Source organism: Vanacampus margaritifer, chromosome 2 (assembly GCF_051991255.1).
Source record: "Vanacampus margaritifer isolate UIUO_Vmar chromosome 2, RoL_Vmar_1.0, whole genome shotgun sequence".
NCBI lineage: Eukaryota > Metazoa > Chordata > Actinopteri > Syngnathiformes > Syngnathidae > Vanacampus > Vanacampus margaritifer.
The window spans coordinates 11053606-11081394 of record NC_135433.1 but is presented as its reverse complement, the minus strand read 5'-3'; the positions used below and the strand labels follow the sequence as shown (position 1 = coordinate 11081394).

General features: G+C 39.6%; 1 protein-coding gene across 2 annotated transcripts in view; it reads right to left on the bottom strand.

Annotated features, from left to right (window-relative positions):
* Window positions 1-27789, bottom strand: part of LOC144043211 (protein kinase C beta type-like) — a 102675-nt gene that overhangs the window by 35895 nt on the left and 38991 nt on the right. For both annotated transcript variants that reach the window (XM_077556526.1, XM_077556525.1), the window contains exons 5-11: window positions 26124-26252; window positions 18241-18397; window positions 15933-16067; window positions 14812-14908; window positions 9683-9823; window positions 3688-3861; window positions 422-513 (exon numbers count right to left, since the gene is read on the bottom strand). In XM_077556526.1, coding sequence (XP_077412652.1) covers window positions 422-513; window positions 3688-3861; window positions 9683-9823; window positions 14812-14908; window positions 15933-16067; window positions 18241-18397; window positions 26124-26252 — 925 coding nt within the window. The remainder of the gene's footprint in view (window positions 1-421; window positions 514-3687; window positions 3862-9682; window positions 9824-14811; window positions 14909-15932; window positions 16068-18240; window positions 18398-26123; window positions 26253-27789) is intronic.

The following is a 27789-nucleotide window of genomic DNA, read 5'->3' as shown; positions in this document are numbered from 1 at the left end:
ATTATGAACAATGCACTTTTTGCACACGCAAACCTGAAGAGACTGATTGCCAAGCAAGCACATGAAGGGCAAACGCCAACAAGGCTCTTAGCCTCTCTGACAGCCAGCTTGTTAAATATGTCAGTGTGTTGTGTTCGACTTGACATCACACATCTCTCCAGCCACATGAATTATTTCCCGCCTTTTCGGAGGTGTTCGAGTTCACGCTGGAGCTGCTGGAATACACTCATTGCTTTGAACTTCTTCACAGCGGTGATGCTCATCGGGGGAGAACAAAATCTTTCACCCCCAGGCTTTAATAGCGCTTCTCATCCCTGCGGATGGCCCCGTTCACGATGATGTTTAAAAAAAAAAAAAAAACGGTGAAAGTTTGCATAAGTCAACCCCATTTTTTTGGACGTCAGTGTGCCTGTCTACTCACACAGCGTGGGGCTCCTTGAACTTGCCGACCTGCTGAATCTGATACATGAGATCTCCGCCATTGATGAACTCCATGACAAAGTACAAGCGGTCCTGTAGAAAATAAGGTCAAAAAGGGTTCGGGGAAATGTATTACGAGGAAGGACAATAGCGAGTGATGGCTCAAATGAGAAAAAGAGGATGACACCGGCAGCGAAAATGGACCGATAAAGACTTACTCTTACAACTGAGGTAGTAGAGTCACATCCATTTAAGGCGCCATTAGCACCAGAAATTGCCAATAAAGATTCCTGTATGTGGGCTAGTGTGTGTCCATGCGGTTGCGGGCGCTTCCCTATTATTCTATAAATCTCAGAAGCGGTCATTTTTGTGAGCTAATCGTGAGCGTATGTTTCTACAGTGATCAACGTATACGACTACACATTACAGCTGACAATAAATATGAGTGTGTCAGAAGTGCATAAGCGCCGTATGGAAGGAAGCAGTCTGCCGCGTGGAGAATTAGTGCCGCAGAGGATTAACACGCTCACTTTTACTGTGTGTGTGTGTGTGCGTGTCAACGAGATTTGCCTTGAACAACAACTGCGAGCGCACTTCCAAGCACATTATTCTCACTAATCAATACGCATAGGAAAGTCTGCACACGTATATTAAGCATACGGACGTAAATGACATGCTCTCGGGGGTTGAGCGCAGCTATGTTTACGCCTCTGTTGACTCATCTTTAGTGCGATATTATGGATTATACGTCACAAGTTGAGCACGACTCCCCACCGTGGATCTGGTTTGCGTATTACAGCTGTGAGACGCAGTTAAAGACGTCAGAGTCCAGCGGCGGTGCCAGTGGATGGCGCGCACTGATTCGCCTCACTTCACTTGAACAAACAAAAACAAATATAAAACTTGCCCTGCCTTTATTTTTTGCTACCTGCATCATTTTTGGGAAACAACGTTCAAGCTTCCTGTTTATTTTGCTTTTAACAATTTCATTCCTTGTCTTCACATTTTTGTAAAACAGAGTGGCTATAGAACCTCCCTACGCGGATTATCAGACGAATAACCCTGGTTATAAACGGTTTATTTATCTCATTCACTGCCATTGACGGCTATAGACGTCAAAAATTAATTTTTACTATTTCTATTAGTTTAACATTTTTTTTCCCCACTTTTGTTAACAAGATTATGAAAACCTAGATTTTTTTTAATTGTACATTAAGAACAGATGTAAAATTTGTGATTAATCGTGAGTTAACTAGTAAAGTAATGCAATTAATTATAATAAAAAAAATGTAAATGCCTGTCGCCCCTATTTTTTTTTTATAATATTTTCATTTTTTTTCTAATTGCATCAGGTGATTAACATTTTTAATTGGAATTAATTGCATGACTTTAATAGTTCTAGGTTTTCATACTCCTGTTACCAAAAGTGAAAAAAATGTTAAACTAATAGAAATGGTTCAAATGAATTTCTGACGTCTATAGCCGTCAACGGCAGTGAATGAGTTATGCACCCTTTCTATAGCGCAGCGATTGTTTTTTTAGCGGTAAGTCGCAATTGAGAGTTGTGCCTTCAGTGTGGTAAGATGCGCTGCAACATGCTGGGCAGTACCGGGCTCACGGTTTTAGATGCAGTGTAGAAAGAGAGTAAAAAAAAGAGGCAAGATTGCAATAATAGATGTTGTTCCTGCATGTAATGTTATAGGCTTTATTTGTATGTGCTTCTGCTACGTGTGTAATAAAGTATCAGTCGTTTGTAGGTTTAAAATTACATTTACGCTAATTTAGCATAGTTAGCCCGTTGATGGTGTCTACCATTATACGTTAGCATTAAGGTAGCAGGTTTTTGTTTGACCAGATTGTATAAATTGATTAAACATTAGTGTTTAATCGAACAAACCATTATGCAACGTTAAATTATCTTTGGTTTTATGTGTCATCTTTACAGTAAAGTTCATTTTGGAGTGACAAATAAACAACTTGAAACAAGCATGCTTTGCTTATTCTTTGGAGAACTGTGCGAGTGTGATAGTCTTTTTTGTTTCCTCAAGTTGATCTTATGCATTACTTGGAGAGTAACAGAGTATAACTCCTAATTCTTGAAAAATGTGTCATGTGAAACAATTGAACATTTATTTTGAATTTACATTTATTTTAAAATGTATTTTACAAATTTTAAAAAACTGTTTTTAATTACAGATTTTCACCCATACAAACGTATAGCACACAATACAGTACTGCCTTAAATTAAATTAAATTTGAAATTCCTCACTCCTGTTTAGAACAAATAATACACTTTTAGACCTGACAGGTGGTAGGATGATTTTGCTAAGCACAGTAAAGGTATGTAAAAAGGGAAAATGATTAGATATACAGACGCTCCCCTACTTACGAACATTCGAGTTACGAACAACGGTACATACGAACATTTCTGCGCGTACAGTATGTCGAAAAATGTTCGGAAAGAGATGCTGTAAGTTAGATTTTGTATTGCGCGTAGTGCTTCTTTCCGCCGCTAATACCGACGATTGCCGCTGTGAGAGCTCATTGGAGGCTCAGCAACGTGTCGAGGGGGAGGAGGAAGAAACGCCGGTCCCCATGAAGGAGGAAATAACTTTTGAAGCCGATTCCAGCGATGACGAAGAATCTCTCATGATATAAAATCCTCCTCTTCCTCCTCCTCCATCATCTCCTTAAGCATCGAGTACATCTTCCAAAAGTAAGTTAAACTTCATTTTATTTATCTTATTACGTACATGTACATACTGTGTGTGTCTCTCGCTCTTTCTCTCTAACATACGTAGTACAGTACAGTACTGTACGTATTCTCTCCATTTTATTAAAAGTTTTTTTCAGTACAAACCAATGCAGGTTACTTGTACAAGCCTTAAACATACTTATATAAACCTTCAATATACTTATATAGGCTTTAAACATAAATTATAATACAAAATATAGCACTGAAGCAACTTACGAACAAATTCACCTTACGAACGATCGCTCGGAACGTAACTCGTTCGTAAGGTGGGGAGCGTCTGTACATTAGTATGAACTGTAGATCACAATTAGAAAAAACATTTATTTTTAAATTCATACATAGTATCAAGCTCATGTATTGTGGCTGAGTTCATAATTTGTGTCCACAACACTATCATTCAACTGTCAATGTCAACCCACTCCACAATTAATTCTCATTTGCATGAATCCATCCCCCTGTCCAAATAATCCAACATTTCAACCAAATAAAAGAAAACCCACGCGCTAACCTACCATAGTTTGGAAGGTGGAGTGCAGTTGTGTTAAGAAAGGCGGCTTTCCCGACAGCGCTAGCACCCTCTTCTCCACCATGGTGCATTCCACGTCATCATCCTGGATGACCACGTCCTTCTTCAGGATCTTGATTGCGTACAGATCTTCTGTGCCTTTATGCTCTGCAAGCATCACCTAAAAAGAGAAGAAGACAGAGATGCACAATTGCGTAGAAACAGAAGGGCTTCACTAATAAAGATAAAATAGAGTTACAGTATATTACATATATACTGTAGTTATATTGTGATCCCCTCTTTTTTATTAGCACTTCTTCCTTATATGCTCTCCCTTTCATTTGTCCTCGTAGCCCAGCTTTAGATGAGGGAGTGTATGCAGTTGGCCAAATGTGGTAGCTCAAAGCACTGTATAAATCTCAATATGAATGCAAACTACACAGCAAATTGGTCAGTGTTAAATTTCCAGTGGTCGATCAAATATGCAGCAAGCAGTAGGGCTGGGAATCTTTGACTGTCTCACGATTCGATTTTGATTCCGATTTTTGGGTCTGCAATTCGACTCAGAATCGATTATCGATTGAGAACGATTTGAAATTAAAAAGTATTTGATTGACGATGATTTCTGCTCCAATTTATAGATATGCAAAAAAAATTCTTCTCCGGTAGCGCGCAACTCGTGGCACTTTTATCACTCAAAAGAACCACTATTACTACTACTACTATACAAAACGCTTCAGGAAAGTATACAGAGAAGCATCTTAACATCCTACACTGCAAAAAAACAACAACTTTAATGGGAATAACTTGACTTTTTGCTTATATGTGGCTACAACTTAGCAGTGTATCAGAACGAGCGGAACCACACTGCCCCTAAGTGGCCAAATCGTGTACAACATGAAAAGTGCTCCCAATAAAGGCACACACAAACAAGGGTAAGACAGTATAAAATCGATTTTTGGACATTTACAGTAAAATCAATTCTGAATCATACTAAATGAGAATCGCGATTGACTATGACTATCTCAAAGTGTGCTTGAGCAAGATATGACCCCCCCCCCCACCACCTCGTGGCTCCTGATGCAGTGTCATCAGTAGTCAAAATATAAAGCGCTTGTAAGGAGAAAACATGCTTTATCTAGGAAGTACCATTTACCAAAGTAAAGTGTAGTTTAAGTTAAATTGTGAATATTGACACTAGCGGAATGCACTCGTAAGTGTCTAAACAGCAGAATTAAGCGTAGTTTGGCAGAATTAAATGTTTAACATTGACACTAGTGTACTTTCAACACCACCCAGTGTAGATTTTTAACACTGTACAGTGTTGGAGTAACACTGTACTGTTAAGTGTGAAAAATGTAACACTTTGAAGTGTCAGATTTACACTCATTGGTGTGGACACATATGAACACCTTTCTAGTGTTAGATTTAACACTTTCAGTGTTAATCTAACAATGGCAATTTTGCTGTGTAATAGCAAAATGACACGCATATTCTGAACGCTAAGTGGGGGTTTCCAAAAGAGTCTCCTAAATCGAGGACAGTTTGAACTGCATTATCAGCATTTAGAGTCTAAAACTATTCCTTTAAACTCTCCCGCTTATCAGTCTAAAACCAATATAAGCATGAACGTGTTTTATCTTAATAAAAAAAAAAAAAAAAAAAGAGGCAATGAACAGAAGAATATTAAAGACACCGCAGTTTCCATTAGAATGGATAACAGTGTGTGTGTTCCCCAAAAGGCTAATTGAGTTTTGGAACCTCAATAGAGGGTCTTTAATCCAATTGTTTTTTTTGGGTTTTTTTTTTTGCTTTCATTTTTAAACTCTCTAATATGTTTATTGAGTGCATTAGCGTTGAAAAGCAAAAATGCAAGTCAAGCAAAGTTGAATGCACTTCAACTTCTAGGAAACTATGACTGACTTAACACCCACTTGGTACTTCACGATACCTACGAGATCAGAAAATGAGCAGATTTGCTGTTTATGCCTTATAAATATTCAGGTATGATAATATAGAGGCTTTATTAGGCCTTGGATCCTACAGGGAGCGCTGCACAGATGGACACACTAGCAGTGTGTGTGCGTGGGTGAAGAGGGCGGCCACAGTTCAAGCATATGCAGTATATGATCTTTAGCAACTTTGGATATGCGCAGGTGCTATCATTTCACAATGAGTTGTGTTCACGTGCGTTTCCATCTGGTGTCAGCGGGACTCTCGGAAGATGAAACAAGACGAATGACCATCTGGCTTGAAACTGATTTCATGCAGCCACAAGGACGAGGATTGCCCCACAAAATATCACAAAACCAGTTTTCTTCAAGCAGAAGACCAATGTTGCAACAGATTGACTTGTACACTTCATGAATGGCGCTTGAGGCTTCTTATTTCATCTTCCCACTGCAGCGTCTTAAATCAAGGTCATGTGCTTGCAGTATCAATCACAAACTCAACACTGAATGGAGGCGTGTTACTGTAGCGTCAACGCCAATAAAGTTGTTCAGGGTCATTTGACAGAAAGGCAGTCCTGGGGACACAAACTGTCGCGTGTGGTAAATGATGCCACAGTCAGTGTTCCGTCTGCTGACCTTGCACGGTGGATGCACCCAGCGAAAGCCGGCCAAAACCACAATCTACTGCACCACGCTGCAGTGCATCATAGCGCAATATGTTATAACACACGGCGCCGAGTTGTATTAGTCTGAACTGTCACGTCTGATAATGTCCGCCGCAGCAGTGTCGAAATCAGGGACGGGCTTACTGATAGTGTGCTTGTGTTAACAACATTCATTTGATTATAACCTTGTATTAATTAGTCTCACCCGTGTTTAATACTGAACACCAGTATTTCAGCACTTGTAAATACAAGCTCTAAAATAATGTATAAAATAATACAGTGATGCCTTGAGATAAAAGTTTAAATTGAAAACTAAAAAAACACGCTCGCAAAACGCTTGTACTGTATGTGAAATCATTTTTCCACATTGAAACGAATGCAAATGCCAGTAATCCGTTCCAGCTTCCACCCAAAAAACAACAGCTTTCTGTAATGTGTTTTAAATTGCAAAAATTGCACTGTATAATTAACATACAGTAATAACAAAATTAAATCCAATGGAAATAATTAAATAATTTGTACATTATGATTAATTCTAGTCAACTGTTATTTTAGTAATGTGTAGATTTTTTTTTTTTTATGAATTCATTAATTATTTATTATAATGTATTAAAAACATTTCCTTTAATTTAAAACTGGATATTAGGGGTTTCCCCCAGTGCTTTAAAAGAATGGCGGACCGCCAGGCTTTTGTTGTAACGCCGCCAGGCTCAGCGTCGATGAACATTACCTGTTGCATGTCACTGCTGTTTCAGATTCCATTTAACCATTTATGATTGAAATGTTTTTAATTTGTAGATTAACACCATAGCTGTTCACAATGGGAACTCCTGCAAGCCTCTGGCCAATAGTTTTCACACAGGATTCGGGTTTGAATTTGCTACCCCGTGTCTGCGGATGTGACGTTATGTGTGCATTGTGTATGTGAAGAAGAAGGGAAAGTGCTGTTTTTTTCGACCACATGTGGCAGTAGTAATTTTCTGTGTTCAGTAGCTTTAATGTTGAATTTGATAGTTAAAATTAACTGCGAGTGCCAATAAACAGAGAGTAAGAGTCGTCTTATGTCGAAACATTTCACTCACCACTCACACTACTGTGATATACATTGCTAAGCAGAATGTAAAGCAAATATAGGATGTCATTTTACACAAACAAAAACTCTGCATAGTAAAGATAATTTGTTTAATGTAACAACACTGTATGCTTAATATTGAAGTTGCAATTTGCAGTAATGAGATCTCTTCGTACAACCCTGCAAACTACGATGACAATTATTTAACATATTTAAAATATTCAACATTAATACCCCTCTGACACTATCAACCAAAACTAACCAGTACTATCAATATGCTTCTTGAATTGGACAACACTGGCAGTTTACTTCATGAAACGGTACTTGTGTGTGTGTGTGGTCTTGTTTTTCTTACATATTTGGGCCAACACTTTGGGATTTCACAGAGTTGTGGGGCCCACTCGAGTTTGCTGGGCCCCACAAGTTTAGACCTCTTTTTGAGGGTCAAGACTTGGTTTTAGAGTTTAAGTTTGAATTGGGTTATGGTTGAGGTTAGAGTAAGGAATAGGGGTAGGCAATCATTTTTGATGGTTGGGGTTAGGGGGAGGGGCTAGGAAATGCATTATGTCAATGAGATGGCCCCACAAAGATAGTAAAACAAACGTGTGTGTGTGTGTGTGTGTGTGTGTGTGTGGTCTTGTTTTGGTTACATAGTGGGGCCAACACTTTGGGATTTCACAGAGTTGTGGGGCCCACTCGAGTTTGCTGGGCCCCACAAGTTTAGACCTCTTTTTGAGGGTCAAGACTTGGTTTTAGAGTTTAAGTTTGAATTGGGTTATGGTTGAGGTTAGAGTAAGGAATAGGGGTAGGCAATCATGTTTGATGGTTGGGGTTAGGGGGAGGGGCAAGGAAATGCATTATGTCAATGAGATGGCCCCACAAAGATAGTAAAACAAACGTGTGTGTGCGTGTGTGTGTGTGTGTGTGGTCTTGTTTTGGTTACATAGTGGGGCCAACACTTTGGGATTTCACAGAGTTGTGGGGCCCACTCGAGTTTGCTGGGCCCCACAAGTTTAGACCTCTTTTTGAGGGTCAAGACTTGGTTTTAGAGTTTAAGTTTGAATTGGGTTATGGTTGAGGTTAGAGTAAGGAATAGGGGTAGGCAATCATTTTTGATGGTTGGGGTTAGGGGGAGGGGCTAGGAAATGCATTATGTCAATGAGATGGCCCCACAAAGCTAGTAAAACAAACGTGTGTGTGTGTGTGTGTGTGTGTGTGGGGGTAGTCTTGTTTTGGTGATATAGTGGGGCCAACACTTTGGGATTTCACAGAGTTGTGGGGCCCACTCGAGTTTGCTGGGCCCCACAAGTTTAGACCTCTTTTTGAGGGTCAAGACTTGGTTTTAGAGTTTAAGTTTGAATTGGGTTATGGTTGAGGTTAGAGTAAGGAATAGGGGTAGGCAATCATTTTTGATGGTTGGGGTTAGGGGGAGGGGCTAGGAAATGCATTATGTCAATGAGATGGCCCCACAAAGATAGTAAAACAAACAAAAACAAAAAAAAAATGGTGCTTGTGTGTGTGTGTGTGTGTGTGCGTGCGTGTGTGTGTTTGCGTGTTTTCCATCTGAGGCTGCACATATTGTGCTTTTTAAGAATCCATGCAAGCATTTGTTCTTGATGCATGTTTGGCATTCCAACAATGCTAGACCCTCGACTCGGCTTTCAGCACCGACACGGCACAGTGGTGCCTGTTGCCATGGAAACAGGCACCCAAGGTCTAAAACGCAGTCAATTGTCCCTCTCTCATTGCGTATCTGTCACTTTCTCCCCGCTGCTTTGGTCGCTCCCTTGCAAATTCGCTTTCTGGCTCTCTCTGTTTTGCTTTCTTGCCTCGATTCTCATTCATTCACGTCAGCTGCCACCTTGCCAAGGTGTCCAATTGCTTGCTCACTCACGTCGCTCCATTCAGTCTGTTTTTATACACCGCCTCTTTAAATTCATTCACGTCAGCCACACGCCCATCCGTCTCTCTCCTTTCATCGCTCAGCACTTGTCACATCTTTGTCTCCTTGCCTTCATTTATCTTTGTCTACCTGCGCTTTATCACGATTGATTCGTTGGATGTGTGGCTTAGACCTTCTGCTCAGCTGTACTTTGCCTTCCTATTACACCTCTTAATCATTTACAGAATTAACTAGAGGTGTAGAGAGAAACCTAAAATGTCTAAATCAGATTGTAGTGGCATAAATTACAGTTGACAAAGTCTTGCTGAAGGAAGGAATGTGAGTGCGCAAACCGCAACACCTTTGGCATAAACAGCAACAAAAGTTGCGAGCCAAGGCCCTCCGTGGACTTCAACACAAAGATACCTCACCTTGCCAAAACTGCCCTTTCCCAGCACCATCAGGAATTCGAAGTCAGACAGCTTCATGCGATCTTGGTTGCCGTTGGAGTCGAAGCGGGCTGCGTTGGCAGATTTGCCTTCGGTGTTCTTGCTGGGACCAATTTTAGCTCTCTGGATCAGGATGACAGACAAACGTAAGAACATGATTTTGCAGAACGTCCCGACATCTAAAGACACTCCAGTCTTTAAGAGGATAAACATAAGTCATTAAAGGATTATTTGGATGGGGCAGTCACTATTTCATTGTAGGAGAAATAACTTATTTTTGGAATACAGATGTAATTACTAATTGCCTTCTACCACTCTTTACTTGGCGATGCTTGGTCCCTCTGTGTCATGTTTTGGTTCTGTCATGTTTTGGTTTTGGTTCTGTCATGTTCAGTTTCTGCTTTCCTTGTGTGTTTTCCTTGTCTTGTTGATTGTGACCCTGCCCTTCCTTGTGTTGTCCAATCAGTGCCCTCAGCCACTTGTGTCTGGTCCAGGTGTGTCTTGTTGCGTCATTAGTGTTGGTGTATTTAGTCTGCTGTCTCTCCTCTGTCTGTGTTGGTGCATTGTGGTATGTATGTTTGTCCTCATGTCATGCTGCCCTGTTTTCTGTTCCCTCCCAAGTTCTAGTTCTAGTTCAAGTTCAAGTTCATGTTTTGTTGCTGTCTGTTTTTTGTTCCCTCTTTTGTTCAAGTTCAAGTTCATGCTTTGTTTTATGTTTTTGAACTTTAGAAATTAAATCCCTTTTTTTTGGACTACACCTCTGCCTTCCCGCATCTGGGTCCTAAAGCCCCCCGTTTTGACACCTCTGTCTCAAAACATCTGATTCATTATACAGTACTACCACTTTAATCTCTATATATCTGACTTCATAACCATTTACGCTATTCATTAATGTATTTCATTTTCCAACCATGTCGCTCCCTGAACAGACTCGGCCTTGACCTTGTCACCCGCTCTTGTGACATCTTGCTTACAAAAATATATGGTTCATATATTATTTTGCATTTTGTAAGACCATGCTTCAGTTTTAACAAGGTCTTTGGGTTTGAACAAAAATGCCTGAATACGTAAAAATCAAAGTGCAGGATGAGGACATCTTCCCCTATCTTATCCCAAATTGCTGATCCACACGGATTTCTTCACTTTCTTCTAGTCTGGGGGGGTTCAAGTCATTTTTGCACTTTCTCAAAAAGTGACGTCTGTGAATGTGTGAAGCGCCCCACACTTCCCAACTTTTCAGTGGATCAAAGGCTTTGTCAGTCAGTCTCCATTTGTTTTGACAATCCCAACTAACAACAAACCACACCCATGTGCACATTAACAAGTAGCAGAAAATGCTGAATGGATCACTCCCGAAGCTTTGAATTCCACTTTGGCATAGTCTCTTAAGTCCTAAGTCATGGTATTGTCTTTTTGTTTGTTTGTTCATGTCCTGTATTTTAGTTCAATGTTTTATTTATAGAACATTTTAAAACAGCCACTGCTGTTTTCTTTAGATGGAACCCGGGGGCAGCAGAAACAATGAAATCAGCAGAGGCCCCAGAATTGAACCCTGGAGAACACCATACGTTCCATTATACATGTGAAATTGTGAATTGAGATTGCACATATTCGACCGGCTACTTTTTTTTTTTTTTTGCTCAACATAGTTAGCATGAAGGGATTAAAATAACAAGGAAATCACACAACGTACCATCACAACATGCACAAGTTGACTACTGAGCGCACCAAATTCCCTGCAATATTTCCAGTCAAGCAATGATGGCCAAGCATGGTGTTGTTAGATTAGGCCTCTTAATGATAACCTAGGTGACTTGAGCTAGGCCATTTGCCACTGTGACCTGTCCTGGCTTCCCGTCTTCTTATCTATTTACACTCTGGCACACTTATCCAGTTGAAACCAGTTACGACCATCAGTCACACATTTTCACATGGGCTAGGCTGAGCCGCTCTGCGTGTGGGTGGGCAGCCAATACAGTATAAGAGTAGAGACAATTTTGAATAGATTAGACCTTCTTCCGCATTCAGCAAAAAAAGGCTCCACAGCTGTGTACTCAATCTTTCTGGCATCCAAGTCAATAGTTCAACTGAGAATATGCAGTCTCCTGGTGGTTATTATTAGTATAACGAGCATTCAAGATAAAAGAACCGGTGAACGTTCGTTCCCATCTGAACTTTACAGTGTGTCAGACTCATCACAAATCATTTGAATCGGGTATGTGCCTTGACCTCTGCCGAACCCCTGAGACAGACTCACCGGACACCTGGGGTTCAATCAAACCCAGGTTGAGAACCACCGCTTTAGGTGCGTGGTTGACTTTAAATGTTTTCAAAATAGAAAAATCTTAGAGAACAGTTGTGAATCAATGAAAAGCTAAATGAAATGTCATTATTTGAAAACGTGTGTCTCCATGTATCTAATCTGTTTTCCGTCATTCAAAATTGATAGTGTGCTCTTGTATTCGAGCTCATTGAATCCTTCAAGTGTACCTAATGAAGTGACCAGGGTGTGTTAGAGAGCGTTTTCATAGCGATTATTACAAATTTGCATGTAAATGCTGACCTAATACGGTAATAATAATACTAATACGACCCCAGTAAACTGCAAAAATTTGCCCCTCTCTGCATCACCCTTGGGGTTGAGAGTAAGTGTGTGTGTGTGTGTGTGTGTGTGTGTGTGCCCCCTGCCTGCATTGAATGTCTCTCACAGTGTGTCCAAGGGCAAGGACCATGACCTTCAAGAGACGTAGTGAAAGAAAAACAGATAAAGAGACAGAAACTCGCAGGAGGGCATCAAGGACAAAAGTGATAAGCAAAAGAGAGAGAGGAAAAACATAATGAGGGGAGGGAGCAGCAGCGACAAATGCGGGAAATGTATATTAAGCGGGCACAAAACTATAATCACACACTCCTCAAATAAAGCCTGCACAAAACATTGTGCATAGGATGATAATTTAACGTGGCTGGGAAGATGCTCTCCATAAATCAAAGTGGCCTGCAAAAAGAGGAAGCACTATGTGATCCATAATTGAGCAGGCTGTTGAGAGTACACATGCAGCAATTTATTGATGTATTTAGGGCTTCCCCATGCAGCAATGTTGGGTGTACTCGGGTAGCCCAGCATGACATAAATCCCACTGCAGCATTTATTATCATTTCAAAATGCACACATTAGACCACCGTGGTGTGCGTAATGCCATGAGCTGGTTCAGTGATGAATCAGTCAGATAAAGTTATTAGCCAAACTTGCATGCTGGATAATTTTGTAATGACAATTATGGCTCTGTGTGTGTGGAAGCATCCCCGAATATGGGACAGCGAGGAGCATAAATAATTTCATTTTAGATGTTGGATTTGCCGTAGCATGTTTGGCTAACAAAAGGTGGCAGGGGAAATTCTTACAGAGACCACACTTTGTCTAGCTTAGGGGCTACACACACTACATTGGAGACAGTGTGTATGCTCTAAAGTTATCTATTGAAATATCTTTGCTTTTACAGAGGCAATAATGCTCATTAATTGACTTTTTTTTTTTTTTTTGCTATGATTGTTTAGTAGTTTTGCAAAAACATTATTTCTTTATCATTTTCTTCTTTTTTTTTTTCCAGCTCGAGATAAAAAGTGTGGATTGTTGCCACAGCTACTTTTACGGCCACTTACAGGATTGGTGTGGAACTGAATGATTCAACACAAACTAAAAGCACAACTATAAAAAAAACGTTAAATATCTCAAAAGCGGTTATTAGTATAGCTTCACATTTTCAATACAGTTCTTCAATTGGATGTCATTTGATTGTGAAAGTGGTCATTTTGGTGCACCTAAAAACCCAAATTCAACTGAACTCTAGCGTAGCATACTGATAGACCGATATGTTGTTTTTTTCCAGGTCTGATATTAATACCGATTATTGGTAGTCAAGGAGGCCAATAACCAATATTTGGAGCCGATATTTATTTTTACTAAAAGGCGTCAACTTTTTTTTGTTTTGTTACAAACTTCAAGCCTTAATTTTGTAGATTTTTAAGCACATGTTTATTGAACAACTTTTAAGATTTGCAAAATATTGGAGTTTAAATAAAAAAAATAAAAAAAACTCTTAGTCAACAAACTAAAATTTAAATTGTTAACAAAAAGTTCAGGCGCCTCCTAGTGTCATTAGCATGTCTTAAAATTAAAGTAAATAGCTCCCTGTTTTGAAAATTTCAAAATATCAGAAATGGTAAATTTGTACTCATCTGGTTTTACTTTAAAAGAAAAATAGAAGGTGCAGAGAGTTCCCAGGGTCATGAGCATCTCTTATAAATTTGCCTGAACATTTAATTAAATTGTTCCTAAAGTTAGCACAATTTTAATGGATCTATGATCGGCTATATGATTCGTCAAAAAAACCGATGCTGATGTTCGCCAAAATGCTGAATATCGGCGCCGAAAATCGGCCTGGCCGATAAATGGTCTATCCATTCATGAGTAGCCAGCTGTCAGCCACAACTTTCACTTTTAGATACACTATATACATATGTTTATAATTTCAAATGTAGCTGTGGCCAAAAAGCGCAAGTGCAGTCAATGAATGGTGAAATCATTGCCAAGAGCCTCACAAATATCCACACTTTAGCTCAGACGACTGCTTCCTCTTTTTGTATTGTTACAATCAAGCTACAGTTGCTCGGGCAACCTGCTTCATCCCTGACAATCGCGCTCGGTTGTTTGTGGTTCAACAACAAGATCCTAATCCTCAAACCGTTTGGATGACAGATTTTGGAGGAATTTGATCTTGTGCACGCATTCGTGGACTGTGCAGGCTCGGCCCTGGATGATCTCTTGACTGCGGGAGCAACACACTTCACAGCGGCTATGTGACATTTAGCAGTCAGTGTCAGCAGAATGAGAGGCGGAAGTCGAGGCGACAGTAGTCTTGTGCCCAATGTGTTAATAAGAGGGCCTTGTGATCAGACTGGCGCATATCCACCCATTCACGCACACACAAACACACCCCTGCAGTGTGCCAGACTGGATGTTAAGTGTGTGCCTGCCAACTGCTAACAGCTCTCCCAGAGAGTGTCTCGCACAAACACACACAAACACACACGGCTATAGTAAACAGGCCCACCTCAAATTTCTGCCGTAGCTCCTCATTGCCCTCCTCCCCCTCCGGCGGAACTGGAACGTTGAAGTACTCGCCTTCTTCCTGGGAGAGCATCTTAAACCTGAGGACAGAGCATATTTCCACTTAAATCAATTCCCAATTAGTTTATACAATTTACACATTAACTGCAGCCATTAGGCAAGGCCGCCGACAGTTAGCACGCCAATTTAAAGTGCGAAAGAATGATCGGCTCATTATTTAGCAATTCCCTCTCCTTCATGGTAATCTTGCAAAGCCTGACAGAGGAGTGAAGACGCTTCTCATTTCACACAATCGATAGAAGACAATTTCACATTTAGTCCATTACTGATGCCACGTTGGACTTCTCAGAACTCGCCACGTAACCTCTACATTCACACTCAATTACCTTGGGGAGGATTTTAGTGCTATGACCTTCGCTCTTGTAATATAATTGTAATATATGCCTTGAATTATTTACACAGGATTTGACTTTTTCTCGCTTTCATCTACTGCTGGAATGTCACACTTTTGGCTCCTTCACTTTAACTTGTGTCAGAAAACAACAAAGAGCGGAAAGATGAGAAGAAGCATTTATTTCACTGTGTCTCACTGTATGTTTCCAAGCACTGCAAAATCCACTGAAAGTTATTTAGTAAAATATTGAAGCATTATTTTTATGGCACGTCCTAATAGAATGCCTCTCTAAGCATTACTTTATTAAACAGATATACTGAAAATAAAAGCTAGCTTTGTCAAATGTTAAATGTTAAAGACACCTCCCATAGAGGACAATAATGAAGAGAAAGCAAATTTTAGCTCGGAAAAGCAGATGTTATGTTCATGTCATTGAAAAGCGCCTACGGCATCTCTATACCTCCATTTTGCCTCAAATGCTGGCATCTCATTAAAAGCCCTGACAGTAGTGTCAGCAGAAAGGAGGGATGAAAGAAGGCTAGAGTGAACACGGAGGAGAGAAAACAAGCAATAAAGTGGCAGAGGGAAGATGTTTTGGCACAGGGTGCCACCACAATAAGAAGGAGCCCAAACCAAAGTAGTGCTCCAACAGCGCGCTAATGAACAAGGTCACCTTCACGCCCCCTCCTCTTCCTCCTCCTCCATCTCACCATCCATCCACTCCCAGTTTTTGCAGCTCGGAGATGCCAAAGGACAGCGATCCCATGAAGTCGTTGCGGCTGGTCAGGTCCCAATCCCACGCCTCCACGGAAAGACGGCGGTCTTTATCGCACTCCTTCAGGTGGCTTGAAGAGAAACAATGCCCATCAGACAAGGATCAAGGGTACTCTCATCTAGTTTAATGGCCCTGATCCAAATCCTACGCTGATATTTGCCAAGACCTACTCCACATATACTGTAGCTTGTAATTGGTATTCTTCTCACCTTGTGAGTCTATGTGTGTACACTGTATGCTGTGACAAAGTGCATTCGTTTTTAGGCCGTCAGGCTTTTTGGTTGCGTAAGCACAAAGACAAAACTACCAATATGTTGAATGAATGTTAAGTAGAAGAATATTCAGTACATGAGAGGTTACGTAAATTATGTAAATCACATGCAAAAGTACTAGGACACGAGGGTTTCGTTGTGTTTTGAAGTTGTTGTGGCCAAATATTTTACATGTTTTTATTGTCGCATGGAAATTTTGAACACATTTTCTTTGCGAGGACAACAAAACTATTTAGGGAACCCTTAAGACTTTTAGAGAATGGTTATGAAATGTTGAATGAACCCTGAGTGAAAGCAACTTTTGTTAGCGTAGCAAACATTCGACCCTCAGTAAGATACTTAAATGACTTAAATGATTGGAACTGATTATTTTCCATTATTTCCTAAAAGTAGTCTGAAAATTTTGGAGAACAACCAACATTTGGTGTTCAAACTTTCATATTCCACCATTGTAGTCATTATGAATGGGTAAGTAAGTACTAGCAGGCTACCTTAAGCCTGGTTCACACGGCAGGAGAATTGGCCAGATTTCGCCCCGAATTTCCCCTCATCGACAATCGCAAGGACGCGCCGACACGCAAACCACACCCAGCGCATCCCAATATCGGCGCTCGGAAGGACCTACGACTTGAAATCGGGGATATTCCACATGTTGGATTGTTTTGGCCCGATTAACAGCCGGTTAACAGTGACGAGCAGCCAATCAGAAAGCGAGCCGGCGAGGAAGCCGGCGGGGAATCCAAAATCAAAACAGTCACGACGCAACAGAAAGTCCGTGCTTGTGCTATTACACTCCTTTTTTTATTTATTCATTTATTTTTATTTTTTTATACGTGCACACACATACTACACAACGTGGTCTCCGGGTGGGACGCAAACTCGCGCTGCCAGCACCGAGGGCAAAGCGATGCCTCGCCGCCCAGAGCCCATTTACACTACTTTAAACAACGCCTTTTTGTGCAGCGTTTTCGGCTGAAACCAGGAAGTATCGCGACTCTCTTGCATGTTTGTAGATTCGGAAGTCACGTTTAATCTCGAGAGGTTTTGCGAGACTTCCCGTCACATTCATGAATGAACTCGGCTCGTGTGTAGTGTGTTGATTGTGCAGTGGCTACACACCAAACACGGTACGTTCAAAACTGTTACTCCCGTGATTTTTTTTCTCTCAGAGTTTGGAAGTCGGCCGACAATTTTAAAATCTTGCCGTGTGAACCAGGCTTTATTTTAAGACATCAGTACTTTCTACAGAGGCCAATAGCGGTATTGGTTCCTTCTTGAGGCCGTTGTACGATCAGGAAGTGGAAATGAGAAGAATAGAAAATTGCCACTTATTTTATGCAATTTTGAGGAATTATGCTATATTGGGATATATAGGTGTGTCTTTAAAATTATGTCATTTTTTTGTTGGGAGAATTTTATGCATTGAAACTACAAGATGACTACTTAAGTGTTAATTACTCTTATTGGCATCATCCTGAAAAAAAAGTGGTACCAAACATCCCTATTTTAAACTACATTTAATGTATGTGTTTCAATCTTGTTTATGCTCTTTTTTTGTTTTGATTTATGCAAAATAATGCCCCAATTCACACACCAAAATGATTCATAATTTAAGTCTGTCTTCCTCCATGAGAGCTGCGATGATGGTTTATTAAACACATAACGAGATTCAACGGCAGGAAACATCCCCAAAAGCGAGGTTTTATGAATATAAGACGCCAGATGTTGTTATCTGAGCGCCAGCGGTTACGTACACTTGGAAAGCGGCGCGTAATGTGATGCTTTTAAAAGACTACATTGAGCGAGTGAGAGACTAAATGAGGAACACAAGATGAAAGAGGAGGGGACTGATCATGTTGGGAGAAAGTGATGGAGGCAGATGAGAAGAAAGGCAGAGATGGAAAAGCAGCTAATTAATAGATAAAATAGAAAATGATCAAGGCTGGTGTGAAAAAGAAAAAAAGGCCTTACAATTTAAAGGTCTCATTCCAGACAGGGTTGAGACAGCACTTAATGGTCTTGGTCTTCTGTTTACTTTCGCTGCGAGGATCTGGGATCAGTTTAAGCTTCACGTACGGGTCTGACAGACCGTTGGGATCCATTGGAACGAGATTTCTGGCCTCCTTGACTGCAGGGAAAAGGACGGAGAAATTGATGCACTGATAACAAAATAGGGAAATATCAAGATGTGAACGAATGAGTCTATAAGATTCCAAGAGAACTGTGAAAAAATGTATTGGGTGCAACATTCACTTGTGTAAATAAGCCATGAAAATGACTTACAAGTCTCTCGTTTACAATTTCTATTCAACCAATTGATTTTGAGAGAGCAAATAAGTGAAAACATTTACCATTTACGTTTTTGTCACAGTATCCAAATGTAATTGCATGCAACATTAAACATCATTTAACAATCTGTTTTGTGTAATGTGCCTATTGTCTGGAGGGGAAACAAAGTCTGATCATTGCCATGGATACAATTGCTGTTGACCTTTGTTTTTCTTTCATTGAAGGAAATTCAGAAACCTTTGTCATCCAAAACCCCTGCGTGGGCAAAAGTACTTTCCAGAAAGCCCTCGTAGAAAACCCTCCCCAACCCCCAGTTTCTAACCCCCATATTTCCTGCACCAGCCCACGCTTTTCATCCAATATATAAAAACTGTAACGGTTTAAAAAGACGATTAAAATGCACAACATGGCGTGTGGAGTGAAGTGCGCCATCACGGAGGGCCATCAGCACCAAGCTCCGCTCATAGCCAAAGAGAGAGAGCTGCACAGAGCTCACCGGGGCAGATGGAGAAGTAAAGACCACACGAAAAAGATTCGGCTATAAGACCCTCCCGCACCCAAGAGACCAGACTGCGCCCACAGCGACACCCTCCACAGCCAGAGATGATCGCAGCTGCTTTAGCCGACCACCCCCACCCCCCCAGGGAGGAAACACTGGAACATAGGTTTCAAAAATAAAGAGCGGTAGATAATAAATAATAAGATAATAGTTGCCAAGTGTGATGTCAAACTCCAAAATGCTCAAAATATGAAATGGTTTGAGGTTGGTACCGAAGGATCTAAGATTGTGCGATCGTTGATATGGCAAAAAAAAAAATAGAAGAAGCTTGAAAACAGGGGCCCAGACTATGAAGGGTCGAATAAACCAATACAAATCTTTAAATTGATTCCACACAGGCAGCCAATGTAGGGCCTCTAAATGTGCTTTCTCGTTCTGGTCATCGTCAGCAGAAGGGCTGTTAAATTCTGCAGTAATTGTAAGTTACTAATAGTTTATTTTTTATTTTTTTAGGAAGACCAGAAAGTACCACTAATTGTGACGCCCACCCAAGGTTATTTTAGTTAACTAAAACTAACGAAAAAACTAAAACAAAAATTCAAAACACAATTTAGTTAAGGAAACAAAATAAAAACGAAAGTGCTTTTTAACAAACAAAAACTAACTGAAACTAAATTTTATGTTTATAAAACTAACTAAAACTAACTATAATGATAGCAAAAAGAACCTTTGTTTTAGTCTTTGGTAATCAATTTAATGCATGAGCCTATCAGGATGATTTATTTTGATATTAACCGTTATAAGGACATTTGAAAGTGTGTCACACAAAAGTGACAAAAGTCATCTAGCAGCAACCAAACGAAAAGCACCTTCAGATGACGTTGCTCCCATGGTGTTTTTTAAATATTGCGCACAAGTAATACACAATTTAAAAAAACAACCTAAAACTAATACTGAAACTAACTAAAACTAAGCTTTTATGAAATAACTAAAACTAAAAAAAATAACAGAACCACCCTGAAAACTAATTAAAACTAACTATATATATATATTAAAAAAAAAACTCCAAACGAGATAAAAAATAACTAAAATGTAAAATTCCAAAACTAGAATAACCCTGCGCCCAACTAAGTGGGGCAAAATTAGCTCTCCGCATTTGACCCATCCCCTGAGGAGCGGTGAGCAGCAGCAGGGTCCGCGCTCGGGTATCATTTGGTGATCTAACCCCCCGATTCCAACCCTTAATGCTGAGTGTCAAGCAGGGCGGCAATGGGTCTTTTTATAGTCTTTGGTATGACTCGGCCAGGGATTGAACCCACAACCTCCCAGTCTCAGGTCAGACACTCTACCACTAGTCCAGAGCAGAAAGGAAAGTGTTGCAGTAATCAATGTGGCTGGAGATAAAAGCATGCATTAGCGCCTCTGTGTTTTCTCTAGAGAAAAACGGGCAACATTTTTTTAGGTGATAAAATCCAGTTTTGAAAACTAGATTTTGTTATGCTATTAAAATGTGGGATACATTTTTGCTCAGTTATTGTTATTTTCAGATTGAGTAAAAATAAATAAATAATCAATTCTGTCATATTTCTTTCTTTGCTCCAAAGGACTGATTAGTAAAACATCTCTTTTGTCCTTTTGACTTTTATCACTTTTGGTTGAGCTGTAGGAAATTATCTCTCATCCAGGACTTCATTTATAAAACACTTTTTTTTTTTTTTTTAACTGAGCATCAATCAGATTACGTTCATCAGGGGAAATGGAAATAGATGAATGACCATCATCAGCATAACTATGAAAGCTTTGTTGGACCTAAAATTGAAACTTGGGGAACGCCACAATACAATGTGTGACCTCCAGACGAGTCTTCACACATGGTGACAAAAATATTCTTAACTAGTAAGGTATGATTTAAAAACGATCTAGTAAGACGAGGACAGAGAGTGTTGTCATGCCCTTAATTATTTGGATATTGTTTAAAACATTTAGCAATGACGTCTTGGTCCTGCAATTTGTCCCCCCCAAGAAAAACATTAAATGTTTGGTATTCAGAAAATTATTGAACAAGGTTCAAAACAATCTTAGTATTAAGTATTCCTTTAAAAAGGCAGACTTAAGTTGACGCTGGTGCGTAACTTATTAGCTCTGCAGTTTCATTGGAAAAGAAATGAGAAAAAGACGCCTGCCTTGCATTTCTGATTGCTTTACTGTATAAGGTTTCATAGGTTTTAAATATTTGGACATCATTTTCAATCTTATTTTTCCGCCACACTTTCTTTCAGGGCTGATGATGTTCTTTTTAGAAGTGTGTTTCATTTGTTCAGCATGCAGGGGCGGGGGTGAGTAGAGGGAGCTACTGTGTCGAGTGCCGATTTGATTTCCTTGTTAAAACCATCAACAATAAAATCTCAAGAAGAAGGTAAACTGTCTGCGGGAGTGTGTGTTAAAAGGTGAATAAAATTAGCAGTCACCTCAGCATTTAGGTGGCACTTTCTCGCAGTTCATTCCAGTCTGTGTGTTTAAAACCATTACCACAGAATAAGATACGCAAACGTAATCTGAATGGGCAACTATGAAATAGAAATGTACGGTACTGTATGTTGACTGTCCTGAGATGATGATAAAGTTTGAGTAGTATGTTCAGTGAAATTTACACGGTTAAAAACACTTTTTAAAAATCAGCTGCCATCGATTTCAAAAACACATAAAATAATGTCTTAGCTGTATTTGTTTCTAAGTATATGTAAACTAAACAAGATTTCTTTAAGTGCACAGGCTAAAATGATGAGCAGTGCTTAGGAGGCTGGTAAACACGTGCAAAAACAACAACAACAAAACAATTTGGGTATGAAATAGTAAAAATAGAAGTTGCTAGCTGTACTTTCTGCAGGGAGCATCCATGTAAAGCACCGTTGGAATATCAAAGTATTCATGTCCTCCCTGTAGGTATTCTGTACTTCATGGACTGTCCCTGATTCTTGAGGTAAATTTGGATAGGCTCAAAAAATCTATGACCCTAATAAGGAAAAGCAGTATAGAAAATAGATGATTTTTAAAAGCATGGGTGTTATGTTGCTTTTCCCGGTATACCAGAACAATGCCAATCACTATTAGTATATGCTATTCCACAAAGCCAGCTTTTTAAAAACATTCCCTGGGCTACATTTTTTTGATCGTACCAATAAATTACAAATGTACACGTTGACGTGAAGCTAACATCTGTCTAAAAAAGTTGGCTCACACATTAATGTTGAATACCCAGTGAAAAACGTCCGTCAAGTCAAGTTTGTGTTTGACATATTATATTTTAAATAAAATGTGTGTTTTCCATCAATTGCCATTATGACATTTTGAACTGCTTTAACTCTACCAGTAGAGGGAGACTAAACAAACTAAACTAAACAAACTAAACAAGATTTCTTTAAGTGCACAGGCTAAAATGATGAGCAGTGCTTAGGAGGCTGGTAAACACGTGCAAAAACAACAACAACAAAACAATTTGGGTATGAAATAGTAAAAATAGAAGTTGCTAGCTGTACTTTCTGCAGGGAGCATCCATGTAAATCAAGACTGACAAACTGTATATCACGATTTCGTAAAAATCCTAAAACGAGGAAAGAACGGTATATGATTTTCCTTTTGCACTACTCTACGAGAGAGGTTAACCACAGCAGCGCAGGCCCGATAGCCAGTATGAAACCCTCAGAGGAGCAGACCAATAAATATTAGATGATGCCTGTTAAAGTGACCAGCAAATTCTGGCTATAAAGAGGGTAGCATGCCAAATAGTCTCATAGGACTCTTACAGTAAATAGAACACGGTCTGTGTGTCTTTATATGCTTGGGTGTTGTTTATTTTAATGTGTGTAATGGAAATGTGATTATACAGTATAGTTTAATTGGGCTAACCCATGTATTTAAGTCTAGATAAACGAAGAGTTACAGTGGAATTTATTGTATGGTAGTGTTGGTTGTGAAGCAAAGACCTTTTCTGAGTGTGAGTAGGCGGCATGCACGTTTAGTATGTTTCCAGCTTCCTGAATATGTCTGAGTGACGGGGTAAATCCATTATATGTGTCGCGTTGGTGTGCTGTCATAAAATATCCATACTTCCGTTAGTGTATCGATATATTTATTGCAACAGAGAGTCAAGTTTATTTTTTATAGCCCTTAATCACACATGAGTCACAACATGCCCGCAGTTGACAAATATCAACGACATCTCCTAATCGAACCACAAGAGGGCAAGGGAAAACAAAACAAACACACACAAAAAAGGCAAAAAATGAGAAACCTTGAGAAGGGATGCAAATGTGGTGATCCCCCTTCCAGGATGATCAGACTGCAATGGATGCCGAATGGGCAAAAATTTACATCGTTTGTGATACTAAACATTATTAACTAGAATAGTGCGAAAATCCATTGAAGAAATCAAAGCACAGCAAGAAGACGTCAGGGAAGTGGGAGAGCACAACAATATATTGCAATCTCGATTTTTTTCCTCCACCCCTAGCATACAGTATGCATCAGTCACATAAAAATGATCGCGATCAGCCCGGGTTATGTCATGTGTTGTAAACCAACATAGCAAAATGCCCCGCACCCACTCCCCGCCGCTCCTCTCTCTCTCACCCTACACATTGTGCGTGATCGGCGTGAGGGGGGGCAGGCACTGCTTTCTCCGTGCCGCAACAACTGCTGCCATGATCTACAGGATCGAGGAAGCGCCAAGTTGACACCAGCCTTTCATATACGTTGTTTGCGTCACTCAAGCGGCGTGCTGTTTATCAATGAGTCTCATTTGCATAGAGGTGGGCAATTTCTCCGCCAAATGTATGCAATTGACCTCATTTACGACCGCCCCAAAACCACCGGGGCGCAATCTGGTTGACAGCGCAGTTAGAGCTGAATTTCCCCCATCTGCGCGTGCTGATTGCTCCATTTATACCGGTTAGCGCCGCGCAAAAGCTACCGCAAACCTTTAGTGGATCTGGCCCTTTGTGTTTTAAATACTATAGGTACTCAATGTATGCATTCTGATGTCATATTGTGTCACGAGTCTGTGAGCCTGCGAGATCTGCGGGTGTTGCAGTACTAAATGAGGACAACTTCCAAAGACAGAATCTGAAGAGCGCATTTTCCCCTGCTGGTCACTGTGTCCTTGAGCCAATTCGCCTGACTGCCCTCCATCTCCATAGATGCTGTTCTGCCACTAAGTCGCAGCTTTGATGCACAAGAGTGACCTAAAAGTGATCAATAAAGGGTTACTTTGTACTCTTGTTGCTGCTTTGAATTGAGCTCCATGCGGCAACCGTCTCCAGCAGTGTGCAACGTTTAGTTGCTCGGTCATTTCTGGTGCTTTTACAGCCGGTTCACAGCCCTTCTATGCTCTCAAATCTCGACCACACTGCAATGGAGGGTGGCAACAGCTGCTGTGTATTTACTGACCCCTGTGGGTGCAAATAAATATTGCACCAATACGCTGCAAACTGCGAAAAAGAATAAAGCAGTGGTGAGCCAACGAGGCCTTCTCTGTGTTTAAACCGTAATTTTCTTCTTCTTAATTTATTCCCAACATTCTCTTTATTTTGGAGTATTGCCTCTGACTGCACAACTACAAGTACATTACATGTATGTGGTTGTAAGAATTTTTGGCCAATCCGATTTCATTCTCCGTAAAATTGCTATATCAATATAATCTGCCCAGGGCCTTCAGAATCAATATCTTAAACGATACAGTATAAGAATTGGCACTGTTGCCTTAGCAGTTAAAAATTTACCTCGAAAGGCACCAGCTGGTCAACAGCAACGCCATCATTTTTCCATCCACTGATTGGTTTGGTCAGATCAAGCCAAGTTCAACTAGCGTGACTGTGGCGATCTAGTGTGATGTACATCATTTAGTTTTTTTTTTTTTTTTTTTAATATGTCGTGTTTTAGATTAACATTGATTCTGAACAGCACTAGATCATGCACGTACAGCTGTGTCAATGTACTGTATACTGTGACGTATTTTGGTCTTTCTGCTTTAATACTTCAACAAAAGGTGGATTTTTGTGTTGTGAATGTCATGATTTGATCTGTCTAAATGTTTGTATTAGTTTGCTATCTAGTAAGTTGAATAAATGCAACTTCCAGCATGTTGCAAAGAATTTCTGCACACATGCAAATGATACACAATAATAAATGCATGCTTACATTACCAACTCTGATATGTTAAAGTAATCAATTCATTGAAGAAGAAAAAACGTTTATATTTTATGCAGGTTTTCACTGGCACTATGGGATAAACAAGGCAAACATATCATAAATCTCTGCTGCCACCTAGCGGTTTTGCATGAGGATAACATTTCCATAAAGGACAGTTGGACAGAATTTCCTGTTAAAAATAAAATCAAACAAACATTTTTTTATGTACCAGTACCACAATGTTAAATTGGTCATGTTAAGACCACATTTTCTGTTAGACATATAAAGTAACATATTAACACTTAGTAATCACAGTAAAATAGCGGTCGACGAGTGTTTGAAGCACCGTTGGAATATCAAAGTATTCATGTCCTCCCTGTAGTTGTGTTTTTTTCCTCAGGTATTCTGTACTTCCTGGACTGTCCCTGATTCTTGAGGTAAATTTGGATAGGCTCAAGAAATCTATGACCCTAATAAGGAAAAGCAGTATAGAAAATAGATGATTTTTAAAAGCATGGGTGTTATGTTGCTTTTCCCGGTATACCAGAACAATGCCAATCACTATTAGTATATGCTATTCCACAAAGCCAGCTTTTTAAAAACATTCCCTGAGCTGCATTTATTTGATCGTACCAATAAATTACAAATGTACACGTTGACGTGAAGCTAAAATCTGTCTAAAAAAGTTGGCTCACACATTAATGTTGAATACCCAGTGAAAAACGTCCGTCAAGTCAAGTTTGTGTTTGACATATTATATTTTAAATAAAATGTGTGTTTTCCATCAATTACCATTATGACATTTTGAACTGCTTTAACTCTACCAGTAGAGGGAGACAGATCACATTTGCTGTGTGCGTGTGTAGAGAGCAATACTTACTGGTAACAGTGAGCACATTAGTCTTGATCTCCGCACTGATATAAATACGCCCTCTCCTCTCAGTATGGTCTGTTCCACACAGACTCGGCACATTGGCCACACAGCGCTTGTGTATGTTCATCATACAGTCTGCAACACACAAGAAAGATTTCATTAGACCGCACCAAGATCGATTTGCTTTTGTGAAAGGGGTTATAATGTGTGCACAGCCAGAACCATAAAACATGTTTCATTATACTAATATTGCTGTTTGAAATACAAGGAAGTGATTGGAGAACACAAATGAAATAAAATGAATTCATTCAGCTACTGTATAATAGAGTAAGTATTCAACCGCCCGTATCCGTGTTCATACATCCATCGTCCACCATGTTTAGACAAGCCGACATAGTTTTATGGTATACAATATCCTGTACAGATAACAATGCTCAGTTTTGACTGGCTGTATTAAGTTACCGGTACTGTATGCTTATTATTATTATTTCAAGTGGCAGAGTATTATACTATAGTGTTTATAATTATCAAATTTTGTTATCCTATTTATAAGTTTATTTTATTATTTCATAAGTTTGTGCAACTGCATGAACACGTTAGCTGAAAATGGCATGTTCCTTCAACTTTAAGGGTAGTTGATGAATACATGTACAGCATTTGTCCACATTTGTCATAATATGGCATGCAGTAATTAATTGACAAATAAAAGAAGGCATCAAATCTAAAGTCTACAGATGGCAGCTTTTTCTGATACAAAAAAAATGAGAACATCAAACACAAAACTTTTTCCACCATTCATGTGACCTGTAACTTGTACAACTGAATTGTTGTTTTTTCTTCTTAAAATAACTTTTGTAAATGAGATGCGGCCATCTGGGATGTGGCTGTGTCACATTCAAACTCATTTCATATATATATATATATATATATATATATATATATATATATATATATATATATATACACATACACACACACACACACATATATATATATATATATATATATACACGCACATACATACAGTAAGTTATAGGTCACATTAATGGTGGAAAAAAGATATGAAATGACTTATCTTGAACTTTTTTTAACATCACAAAAAAGACATGAAATGAAATATATACTACTACCACTACTACTACTACTAATAATAATAAATAAATAAATAAATAAATAAATAAATAAATAAATAAATAAATTAATAATAATAATAATAATAATAATAATAATAATAATAATAATAATAATAATAATAATAATAATAATAATAATAATAATAATGGGCGGCACAGTGGCTGACTGGTTAGCACGTCCGCCTCCCAGTGCAGAGGAGGTGAGATCGAGTCCGGGCTTCGGCCTTCCTGGGTGGAGTTTGCATGTTCTCCCCGGCGCTTGCGTGGGTTTCCTCCGGGTACTCCGGTTTCCTCCCACATTCCAAAGACATTCATGGCAGGTTAATTGAACACTCCAAATTGTCCATAGGTGTGATTGTGAGTGTGGATGTTTGTTTGTCTCTGTGTGCCCTGCGATTGGCTGGCAACCAGTTCAGGGTGTACCCCGCCTACTGCCCGAAGCCAGCTGGGATAGGCTCCAGCACCCCCCGCGACCCTTGTGAGGAAAAGCGGCTAAGAAAATGGATGGATGGATGGATGGATAATAATAATAATTGGCA